We start from the raw sequence: 12,757 nt of genomic DNA, 5'->3' as shown, positions 1-12,757 counted from the left end.
TTTTTCCTTATTCAATACCATCTCTAATTTTCAACAATTATTACCTATTCTATCGAAAAAGAATAAGAAACTGATGAAGAACTCATATATTATTCTGATAGAAAGATAGAACACCCATTTTCCTTTTCCCTTTGGCCTACTTGTTGGATTTCTATCTTTCCTTGAAAATTATTTTTTATTGTGTTTTTTCATTGCCATGTTAATAAAAAAGGAGTATTTCTTATTGGTGCTGTGGAATTAGACAGAGAGAAATATAGTTATACTATTGATAATAGAGTAATAATAATGGATAAAGCCAAATAATATGATGATTGGAACCCATATTATGATAATCCATCTCCTTTTTTTATAGCTTTTATCACAGTTTTATTTCGGAATTCTACCCTGGCCACAAAAATTTGAGGAATAGTTAACTAGTAGAATAAAAGAGCAATACTATTAATCATCTTGCATCCCTCCATCTCTCCATTTTCTTTTATTATTTTAAAATTTTATTCTTGTTGTATCTGTCGAGTTCATTGTTACATTAAAATTTCCGGTATGCAATTTATTACTATGTATTGAAATATGTATGGTGTATGTATGTATGTAGAGTGTTTAAAAATTCAATGGATCGCGAAGATAAGTCTGTAAACTGTAAAGGTGCGTACAGATTTACGCGCCGCGAACATGAGTAATTCACTTTTAATCAGCTGATGCCAAGCTTTTTTATATCTGTATCTTACCGTTTCTGTAAAAATACAGATATAATCAGCTGATTAAAAGTGAATTGCTCATGTTCGCGGCGCGTATATCTGTACGCACCTTCATACTTGCAATATTCTTGTGATCCTATATAGGAGATTGAACAATTTCATGATTTTGGAAAAAAATTATAATCTTATGCTCAATCTATATACCGTACCTTATATACCCTATTATTCAACCTTTTAGATTATTATTTTATACTTTCCGTATGGTGCATGGTCAACCATATGCATTCCATGCGGTGACTATACTTTCCATTTCATTTCCCATATAACTTCGTACAGCAGCAGGCCTACCATAATTTTCTGTACCAGCCACATGTTATAGAAATCATAATCTATTGTTCTTAGCTGAAGATAGATTATTACATTCATGAAACAATCATCATAACTGCTACAGCCTAACTACTATTACATCTTTTCAACACTATTGTCCAAAGAGAGCTGACTGATATAGGATGTATTTTTATCTGATAAGAGACAATTTGAAATATTTAAATTCTATTGCTTATGCATAACTTACATAAAACTCTTGAAATCATTCTTATTCACGTTTTTAGATATTGGTCGAAGGTTGCATCCTTGCACAAATTGGTCTCAATAATCTGGGTTGAAAGGACCTCTCACAAAATTGAAACACAGCGTTTCTCAAAATTTGAAAAGATAAACAATAAAGATATATTAAAATTCATGCAAAATAGATTTACTGTTTCAAAATAATCTATTCAAAAATGATAATTAACAGAGAGACGAGAATATGCATATAATTGTTTCGTTGTTCTTCGTTCGTTTCAAATAGTTATAATTTTGGATTTTTTGGAATTTATCCCTTGCGGGAAGGTCCCACCACCTGAATATATAATTTAAACCGTCAATGGGCCTTACGACTGTCATACTTCAGCCGGGACCATCCGATAACACGGGAGTGATCTGGTTAAAAAACTTTTGGTAATGATAGAGTTTGAACCCGGGATCTCTATGCTGCTACGCAAGCATTCTATCCACTAGACCACGGATCACTCCGTGATCATATATAACAATACATAACCAGATATCACATGTACAACGTGAAAGTATTTTCCGAATATGTGAAAAAGATATGGATTCATTGTTTTTAAACTTTATTTCTCACTTATACTCATCATACAGCAATTAAGTGCAGCGATTTTACGGTGGCTAAGAATAAAAATGAAATGTCTTATTGAAAAACAATATTGTCATAGCCATCTCAAATCCCAAGAATTGCTCTTTTTTAACTAATCACAAACATCATAGTTTACTTTCTGATTTACTTAACATTTCTTAAATATTTTAAATTAATACAGTAAGCTAAATGCTAGTTTGGTGCTACAACAGCAATCTATAATATCATTTCCGTATCTATTGCATTAAATTCATTATTATGTTTCAAGAATGAAGTTAACAACCAAGTCCAACTTTTGAGTAGGTCATTCCGGATGTGGAGCTCCAATATGTGCTTTCGCTAGGTATAGTTGTTGCCGCTTCTGTGTCTGTACCATCACCATCAGTCTCCGTCCGTCCCGATTCAGGTTTAGCCCTACTACTTGTTGATTAGGTAAGTAGCCCAAGTGATCGGCTATCAAGATTTATTGTTAGTCGATAGCTTTTCTTCCTATGTTCACGATTGCCCATTTTTATTATTTCCTCATTACATTCCAGACTGAAATATGTGAACATAAATTGGTAATTTAGCTGAGATCAACGTCGATTTATCGGAACTATTTTTACCTCTCACCTCGGTGTATAACAAGCGCTGAATTTCCCATATCACAGTGGAATAACAAGACATGCATTAGAAAGCAAATTGTTCGCTGAATGGTAGATAGTAGGTAGTCTGGCTAGCAATAACGTAACAAGAGCCGCGTTCTCACGAAGTTAAGATTCTAATGAGAATCTAACAGGCCGTCATACATTTTCCAGACGTCTGCCTGCAATAAGAAGATGTTCCCGGTTTGATTTTCTCATTAATCATCTGCTAGGAAGTTACTACATGCCGAAATCTCAGAGTAATTCTTCGTTCACTCGTGTTTAGTTGGAACAAATTCATGTGAATACTCTTAGGTACTATCCAAGAAGAACTTTCAAGGAAGTTTGAAAACGATTATTTCATTCATATAATTAATACCAGTTCCATGGAATTTTTGTAGATTTCCCATATTATGGACACTTTTTTGGGATATTTAATGGTTCATACATGTGAAATGTGATCCACAAAAGCTTCCCTGTTACCTAGATGTACCGCTAGTCAGTTAAAAAACGTATGAGTTTAAAAATTTATAATTTTCTTATAATGAAGAAAACTCATAAATAAAATACAAAAATCATCTCTTATCACGTTTAAGCAGCCTTGAAGGAAGGTCTGACATTGTTGATGTCTATTCCTATTTAAATAACTAATTATTGGAAGCTTATTCTAGATAAAAATGTTCAGAGAACCATCTGTAGATTGGTCTGCAAAGTGTGTGTCCTGTTTGCTGTTGGAATGTGAAATATTGTTTATTCATCAATTAGAATATGAAATCATTTGTTTATTATTTTGGATGGACTACCGTAGATGGCAAGAATAGAAACTTCTTATCAGCTCTATGAAGGTGATAGCATGATACGGCATAGCTATGGAATCAAAAATGCTTTACACTACATTATAGGCAATTTCGAACGTCCGGCAGTTTCCTTTCATAATTTAGACTTTTCTCGACTTTCCATCACGTTTTAAGTTTGGGTAAAATTCAATTCTTATTCAAAGCAATATGATAAATCGAATGAGACATGTTTCAAACACCTACTTCCAAGTAAAAACCAATTGAGTGTCAAAAATAATGTAATTTGAGGTTTTTGGCGATTACTTAGAAAGTATCACAATTCTGTTTTTCAGACAAGCTTTGAACGACTCTTCGCACAATTCTACATTGTATGTGGAATTGTTTTTAGCTTAAGTTCTAGTAACAACCCCACAAAAAATAAAATAATAATTGTTTTTTTACAGCTTTGGCAGCTTGTAAGTCAGTAACGAATTATTTCCGGGTAAGGGGTTTATCATAGAATTCAATGAAGAATAATATATTGAATGATTTTGAAAGATTTGTTCTGAGAACTAGCTCCATTCGATTCCTTGACCAATTTCCCATGTAATGAAAACCTTCTGTGTGATCTTCCTTTCCCTTACAGAGTCAAGGAAAATTAAAAAATAATTTTTCCATAACTGATGAAAACATTTTTATCAGAATTTTATTCTTTCTAGAGCAAGTAAAGTGATTAATGATGTAAAAGTTATGATCAAATCTAGGACATGGACTGAGGAATCTAATAAGACTGGTTTGAATGATAAAATATCTGCAGTTTTTTTCTGTACTAAGTTGAAATTAGCGGAAAATTGTGCTTCCTTATTAACGTTATTTTGGGTTTTGACCATATGGTATGATAAACTACGGTATTATAGTTACAACCTATTGTAACCTGTCACAAACTATTCTTCATATCAATCCACCTAGCAGAATTAGGGCCAAGCCACACGAGGCATTTTTCGGACGATTCGGCAGGGCACGAAGCTTTCCGATTGGCTGATTTGGTTGGTGTTCTGGAATCAGCTGATAATCAGCCAATCGGAGAGCTTCCTGATCTGTCGACTCGCCTGAATAACGCCTCTTGTGGCTTGGCCCTATAAGACTGATTGAAACACTTGTTTCAATCTTGAAACACTCAGATTCAGAAAAAATTAAAAAGTTATTTTTCGCAACTTTGGCGATTTTTGCTCTATAACGGTGCATTTGCATTATCATCATATGTTCCTATCGTAACTTTGTGCAAAGAATAATGTCTGAGAATTTAAATCTGTTATCTCGAAGTAGCATAACTTTTTGGATGCCAAGGTAGATAGGGCCAGACAATACGTAGCGGTTTTTGCATAGTTTTTGCACTGACGGCGGACGAGTCAGCAGGGCAGGATTGGCTGATTATCAGCTGATTCCCGAACGCCAACCCAATCAGGGGCCTGTTTCACAAAGCTACAAGTAGGTTACAAGTCTTGTTGCCAATCATGGTTTTGGAGAATTGTTCTTACAATGAATTTCCACTTGTTTACAAGTGATTTGCTTGTTACGAACAAGTGATTTTGCCTGTTTGTAAAAATCCCTTGTATGGTCACTGGACATTTGAATGAAATTATTTCATTTTTGATTTCCATGTTCTCATTATTATATTTTTTTATTGGTTCGAACTTCAATCTGAATTATCTTACTTATGTCTTTATTAATCTTCTGCGACTAACTTAGATGATTTGAATGAGCAATATTTCCAATTTTAGCAATATTCTTCATTATCATAATGTACAAAATTGTAACTAATCAGGCGAGATGTTCTTGAAATAAAATAATTCAGAAAATTGGCTATAACAAATAACATTTATTCATGAATAATTTTACAATAATTTCAATCACAATATATCAAACATTACTCACAATAATGATATAATAATAAGACATTATTCCATGGCTGTGTAATGCATGGATAAAATTAATAAATTGGAAATAATTCCAATAATAATTCTTGAAATAAGTCTGACTATAAAAGCAATGAATCGTACATGCAATGAGTATCTACACATAAAAGTGCCATTATGTTTACAAACAACCGATCTATTCTATTTGAACCATAGCAAACCAATTAAAATATTATAACCATTCTTCATTTCAAAGTCTAATAAAATTTTGCTTTTATAGGAAGACGTGAATCAGAATATCAAGTATTATGATATACTGTAGTTTGTAACTCTTCTCTAATTTTGTTTATTTATTGATCATAGAACAAAACATTCAATGACTGTATATTTCGCTACACAATAGTGTTAAGCAAGTCGATATATTAAAAAAATATAAAATTGAAAACCTAAAAATGTTTCAACAGATTTTGATTTTTATTAGTAATGAGGACAATATTAACGAAGCTATTTACTTCCAATCTATGGAACATTGTACGCATATTATGGCAATTCTTAAATCTAGCTTCAGTAGAAGCCTAGATAAAGTAACAATACTCTCAATCTTACTGGTATTTATCATACTATTTAGATTTCACAACATAGTTCCTTTAAAACTTGAATTTGAAAACACTTATGAAGTGAAAAATGTAGGACGACCAGGTCGAAACGATGGTCACTGTATTTTCACTCCATAAGTGTTTTCAAATTCAAGTTTTAAATTAATAGTGAAAAAGTATGAATATGCAACACAGTACTAGTTCTTATGATTAAGCTTACAGCTTTTAGTTTTGAAGGCAATCAAATTTCGATATTATTGTGCGCTATTTTATGCTATTCATAAGTAAAATATGTATATCTATTCTTATAGTAGTAAAGGAAGCGAGACAACAACCATCTTGCGAAGTGAGAAATGCCTGAAAAATATAAATAATATCAGATGCAATCTATTTAAGGAAAGAATCGGTTTATACATACATGTGCGATATAGGAGATACACGAATGACACATCATCATCATTTACGAACTAATAAATTGATTACCTTGCAATTTTTACCATACAGATTTTCATTGATTTCAATTTCATTTACATTTTCTTTGTTATTAATCAATTAATTCTAATTAAATAATTGAAACAAAAATATTCAATTTGTAATTCAAAGTTTACGTAACTATAATAGCCCAACCAAACAGAGCTTACTCCATGTGTTAGAGCACGCGTAACTCATGACTCAGGTTCCGAAACCAGTGAAAATCATTTTTTTGCTGGGAATTTTCAACTCTGAAGACTATGCACGTAATTTTGACAAAATAATTAAAAATAATGGTATTTTTTATGTTTCCTGGACTTGAGAGCATTGCAACACAGTGCAAGCATGGGTTACCTGCTAGTATACAGAGTGGGTGAAAAGTCCGAGAACGGCTTAATATCTCATACACAAAGGTTATTTGACGGTGGGTGTGATTGGGGATCCTACTCAAATTGAAAATACTACTCTACTATAACTTCAAAAATCTGGTCCGCCATCTTGGATCCGTCATATTGAATGCAACTTAATTTTTTAAATTGTAAGGCTGTCATGCGATACATGATTTCGATACGAAATTTTAAGAAAAAAAGAATGGCGAAAACCGCATATCGATATCTCAAACCGTTTAGAGGATATTCACATTATTAATCAATACTATTCAAAGCAGAAAGGAGAGAAAAAAGTCCGAGAACGGATTCATATCTCATACACAAAGGTAATTTGATGGTGGGTGTGATCGGGGATCCTACTCAAATTGAAAATACTACTTTACTATGACTTTAAAAATCTGGTCCACCATCTTGGATCCGCCATATTGAATGATAACAGCGATATCGATATTTTCGTTTTAGATTTACAGGTAATGTTGATGAGTTCCAGATTTTAAAAGAAGAAAGTATTTTTGATGGGTAACAATACTTGACTGACCTATTGGACTAGGACTAGAGCCATAACAGAGCGTGTCCCTGCGTTGAGCCTTCAGCCCTTCTGGGTGAGCGTGGTGATGACCCCTCCCGGCCCGGGCAGCGTCGTCTCCCCCATCAGGAAGGCATCCACCTCCCGCGCCGCCTGTCTGCCCTCCGAGATCGCCCACACCACCAGGCTCTGGCCTCGGCGACAATCTACAACAACCAAAATACAGCATTGTAAGGATCTTTTATTCAATTAAATTCAAATAATCTTTATTCACAAAAAAATACAGCAGCAGAGACAATAAATGTATAGTGAATATTCCCCACAAAGACAACAAGTCTGGGTGTGGGGAATGAGTTCTGTGAACTGTATTATTCATTAATTATCTACAATCAATTATTTATTCATTTATATTTTTAGTAGCTATGGTGAACGTGATATTTTCGGGCTCAAAATTCATGTGATTTTATTCAATATTCTGTGAATTTGAAGTTGGTTTTCTGTTTAAGTTCTATTATCAAGCTATCTAAATTTGAAATTGGTTGTTTTGATTTGTAATTTTAATATTAATGATTTGGTTGTGTAATATGGACACAACCTACATAATAGTTGGGCGATTTGATAAAAAAATTAAGAAATAGAAGTTTTGGACAATAGCCAGTTCTTTCTTTTCTGAATATTGCATTGTTTGGTCTATCCAATGAATAAATGAATAACATTTATTCATTTATATGATAGTGGTACAGAACTATAAGAGCACAGAAGGGGGTTGGAATTTAAAATTCTATAAAATATTCTTTGGTTTGTTTAAGCAGGCCATTTTTTGTCCAACTTGAGGCCAAACACACCCTACATCCCAAGGTCAGTCGTCTAGTCAGAGTCGAGTGGTGAAAGATCCGACTAGGTAGACCAACCAATCGGAGCAGAATACAAAAATAAAATGGAATAATTGCCTTTATTAAGGCCGGAGTTAGGACTCTAGGTCCTCTCTACCACACAGCCATTAAACAACAGAGTGAATGATGGTAGATTCGACTAGTTGGACAACCAGTCGGAGCGTGAGAGGTGGAAGATCCGACTAGTGGTCTTACTACTGGTCTAAGATTGTTGAATTACCAGTCACGAATAGTGAATGGCCCGCTTTGGAGATGTAAGATTTTTTTATCTCGATTTGAAGTGAAATTTCAAATATTTTTAGAACTGTGATAGATGTTTCTAGTTTGGTTTCGTGTTTGGAAGTAAATTAATTAGATAGATTAAACAGTTCAGGGCGAATGCCCTTGAACTTGTTTTCTCTTTGATTCTATCTATTCTCTACAAATAAATAAATAAGTTGGATAGAGGTCGATAAAATTCAACCGCCAATAATAATCAAATAAGGTAATAACGTTGAAATATTTTTTATGGAGATTTGAGTTGGATTAGATTTCTTTGGATTAACGACAATAAAATTGAGTGATTTTAAGAAAACGTTATCTCTTTGAATCTCACCTCCGGCAGCGAATACTTTTGGCACAGACGTGGCGTATTTGCCAGTGGGCGTCTGGTAGTTGGATCTGGGGTCCAAGTTCAGGTCCAACTCGGAGGCAATGTCTCTCTCCGGGCCGAGGAAGCCCATCGCCAGCAGCACCAGGTCACATTTGTACACCTGCCAACACCAATCACACAACATCTTAGATTAACAAAGCAAACAGTAATTGAAAAGATTTATTAGGAGTGAATTTTCAATACTATTAAATACAAAACAATAAAGCCAGTTAAAACAGATCGATTTTTGGACGAATAATGGTACCTTATCACAAAACACATTATCACATCATATGTTTGTCAAGTTATCAAATTTATTCCCAATACTTACAGTGGAATTGATAAGATTCTGTCAGTTCCACGGTCAAATATGTGGAATCTTATAAATTTCATCTTATAATAGAGAAATTACAGATCTCTTTGTCTAGTATAGTGGAACCTCGATGAAGTACACCACGTTATAGTATATTCCCTGTTAATGTATCCTACCTCATTCTACGTCTGTTCTAGTAATTTTTTCGGATGGAAAAAAGGATGCAAACCTTTTCAGAGTCAGGAACCTCATCCATCTTCCACCTTCCGGTGTCGTCTTTTGTCCACTTCACCAGAGCTGTTCTGATTCCAGCAACATTTCCATTACCATCGCTCAGGAATTCCTGCAAAATTTTCATTATAAATCATTACAGTAATACAGTAATGTTATTAAAAAATATATAATATTGAATAAGGAATTGAGATATAAAAAATGTGGAATTAAGAAATTAGGATATTTAATAATATTGAAATATATATGGATTAAGGGAAGTGTAATTGGAAACTTGTAAATATAGGGTAAAAGGAGAAGTTTGAAAACGAATCAGAGAACAAATTAAATGAGAATAATTGAAGTAGACAACAAAATATCTTATCAATTAAAAAGCCAGATTGGTTCTATCAACTGACAATATTATGAACTTCACATACAGGTAATCTAGAACAAAGAGTTGTGTTGTTTTGTCGTAACTATAAATTTGAATGTGCAATATTATGAGATAATACCGGTAAACCGGGACTTTGTCCCAATTTTGGAGAGTTGAGATTTCAAACAGCTTGCAATCAATACTTACGTTGAAACAAATCTCTTGCAATATTTTTATTGTATTCTGCAATGTTCGAAGAGTTGCAGATAATAAAAAGTTGACATTTTCTTTTCTTTAACAAAGATATATTTTTTGAAAATAAGAGACAATATCAACCAGGGGTTGGGGGAACTTTGTCTTACTTTGAGAAATATATGGAAACAAGTTAATTTTCAAGAGTCGATGTGAAACCAACTGTAAACCTTCAAAATGAATAATTACATTAAAAACAAAAAAATCTACTTCAAAAAATCACAAATTATTTATTGAAAAATGTTTCAGTTTCTGCTGCATAGAGATATTTTGTAGCGTCGAGGCATGTTGGGATAGACACCCCAGGGTAGACAAAGTACTAATGAAGTTCATTCATTTTCCAATAACCATACCTCCTCCTTACACAGACATACAACTCGTTTTGTACACTATCATCAGTAAAAAGAAATGTAATCAGTCAAAACAAATAAAAATGGAAATTATTTTAGTTACCTTGCTGAGAGTGTTGAACTGCCTGGGGTCGTTTCCGAACTTGAGCTTGACTTCCTCGTGGCCGTAGTCGACCTTGAAGACACGCGGGTACTGCGGCCAAGGGTTGTCGCGGCTCCTCTTCTCAGGCGGCTCAGGCAGGATTTCGAACGTCGTAATGCTCTTTGCGCCCTGCAAATCATTTTCATTTCTCAAAATGTCTCTAGGACGTTTTTATGGACAAAGTTCAACGCCATTTCTCACATGTCATTATTAGATTTTTTATTTTCATTTTTCTTAGAAATGACGCCATTCAAAGTAACAATAGCCTTCACTCTGGAAAAATTTGAGCTTCATTTGGAAATACTATGTAACTATTATTCCAAATCAAGTAAATCAACCATACCTCCCAGCACAACCCTGTATTGCTAATGAAGTCTATTAATAGTGAAATTTATGTTATACAGTCAGTGGAGAGTGGAAAAGATAGGACTACAGAGTGGCCGATTCTCTGCGTTACCACTGCCTTCTATAGTAGATAGCTGATTCCGGAATATATCATCCTATTATATTAAGCGAGCAATTTCTGTATTTATATATCTGGCTATTTTTATATCTGGTTATTTATGTTTAACGGATCTTGAAAACGGCTCTAATGATTTTCACGAAATTTAGAACATAGTAGGTTTATGATTCGATTGCTCTAGGTCTCATCCTTGAGAAAACTCGCTGAACGACATTAAAAGGATAATCCTTGGCTAAAACAGCTGTGGATAGAAAAAAAGTGAGTATGTGAAAAATATCGCATCCCCGAAATTCATAAGATGACGTATAGCCAGCTGTGAAATATAAATACGATCATTTTAGAGAATTGTGTTCTGTTTATAAATAAGTAAAAGTAACGAGCGAAGCTCGGTGCCCCGATATTGGAATATTAATTGCTGATTATCAACTCAAATGATGATCAACTCTATCTCAAATAAATTTTATTCGCCTCAAAAAATTATTTGTCATGATTTAATGATTAATTTTTGATCATTATGGTGATTCATTCTTCACAGTCAAAAAAACAATTTGACAATATTACGGAGGTGGAAAAGGATGGACCTATCTGATTAGTCAAATGACAGCCAGAAATAGCAACACCAATCAGGAGTTGACTTTATAACGTCAAAGTCACTATTATAAGCGATTACCTGTCTGAGAGAAGTGGCAATACAGTCGCATCCGGTGTCACCGCCCCCAATAATGATAACATTCTTGTCCTTGGCGAGGAGGGGCGGCACATTGGTGGGACCCATCTGTCGCTTCTGCCACGACTCCAGGAAGCTCATGGCGTAGTGGATGCCCTGCAGCTCCCGCCCTGCGATCGGCAGGTCACGTGGCCACGTCGCCCCTGTGCACAGAGTCACTGCGTCGAATTCCTCGTACAATTCCTGGCACAAATCAACACCACACCACAATTAGGACATAATAAATACATTAATTGATAAGAAGGAAGATACATATGATACACTTTGTTAGATACATCATATGAATGAAATAAATAAAAATATGATCCAGTTCCCTTTGATGTATTACGTGATTGTATTTTATTTACTCATGAGAGCCATATTCAAATAGCTTTTATTTGTATATATTTCAATAATTATAGTAATAGCCCTATATAGAAAAAAAGGATATCATATGGATGATATTCAAATTCATTATTAGGCGGAGATAAGGCATGATTAGGACTCGAGTCTTCTCCATTACGCAAGCATAAACTTATAATTGTTTGTGTTCAAGCTTCCAACAATGAACTCCTCTCTTCTAACTATTTTCATTTCTACCGCCTTTTACACCTTCACGGTCCTATACTCGACTCAACCCCTAGCTGGAGAAACACGTAAGTGCCAAACTTCCTTTCTTTACCCTCTTATTTTTCCTGTTTATAAATCTTTCATCGAAATCTAGCCAAAGCAGCTACTGTAAACAGATCTTACAATTTGTTTTCATTATGAAAAATATTGAATTTCAAATCATGATAAATTACTTTTTGTGTTTCATTTTCAATAGATAAAATTCAGCATCAAAGTACAATTATTATTAATTGAACGAAATTCCAAATAAATGCTATTAAACTCTCTGAAGACTTTTGCACACAGCAAACATTGGCAAGAGGAAATAGCTGTAGGAAATATGAATGGATGCTATTGCTGTGTGCAAAAGTTTTCAGATAATCTATTTGCAATTTCTTATTCTTTTAGCAATGATTTAAAAACGGAAGCGGTTGGCTCCGTGGTCGTACTGATAAGCTATCGATATGTTAGGATTCATGCACCAGCTAATCCCAAAGTAAGGGTGATCACTAATCTTGTAGATCCGACTCCTCTTAATATAATTTATGAGTTTAAAAATTGCTTCACAGTGGTTCGGGTCCCACCTAAGGCTGTAGATTCACTCATATCTTGTCATCATCTTTCA

General features: G+C 34.1%; 1 protein-coding gene across 1 annotated transcript; it reads right to left on the bottom strand.

Moving 5' to 3' along the window:
• Positions 1-7,183: 7,183 nt before the first annotated feature.
• LOC111063093 (putative glutamate synthase [NADPH]) lies at positions 7,184-11,754 on the bottom strand. Its single transcript, XM_039438542.1, has 5 exons — positions 11,488-11,754; positions 10,316-10,483; positions 9,254-9,367; positions 8,676-8,832; positions 7,184-7,393 (listed from the first exon to the last, which is right to left on the bottom strand). Exons 1-5 carry the CDS (start codon positions 11,623-11,625, stop codon positions 7,251-7,253), a joined length of 720 nt encoding a protein of 239 aa, XP_039294476.1. The 5' UTR covers positions 11,626-11,754; the 3' UTR covers positions 7,184-7,250.
• Between the last annotated feature and the right edge of the window lie 1,003 nt (positions 11,755-12,757).

The sequence above is a fragment of the Nilaparvata lugens genome, chromosome 11, assembly GCF_014356525.2.
Source record: "Nilaparvata lugens isolate BPH chromosome 11, ASM1435652v1, whole genome shotgun sequence".
NCBI lineage: Eukaryota > Metazoa > Arthropoda > Insecta > Hemiptera > Delphacidae > Nilaparvata > Nilaparvata lugens.
This window is presented reverse-complemented; position numbering and strand designations above follow the sequence as displayed.

Excerpts from the sequence above, each read along its gene's own strand:
- LOC111063093 (XM_039438542.1), bottom strand. The coding sequence starts at position 11,625 with ATGAGCTTCCTGGAGTCGTGGCAGAAGCGACAGATGGGTCCCACCAAT. Across the intron at positions 9,368-10,315 it reads AGTTCAACACTCTCAGCAAG|GAATTCCTGAGCGATGGTAA; the intron begins GTAACTAAAATA and ends AAAATTTTGCAG. Across the intron at positions 7,394-8,675 it reads AAAAGTATTCGCTGCCGGAG|ATTGTCGCCGAGGCCAGAGC; the intron begins GTGAGATTCAAA and ends TGGTTGTTGTAG.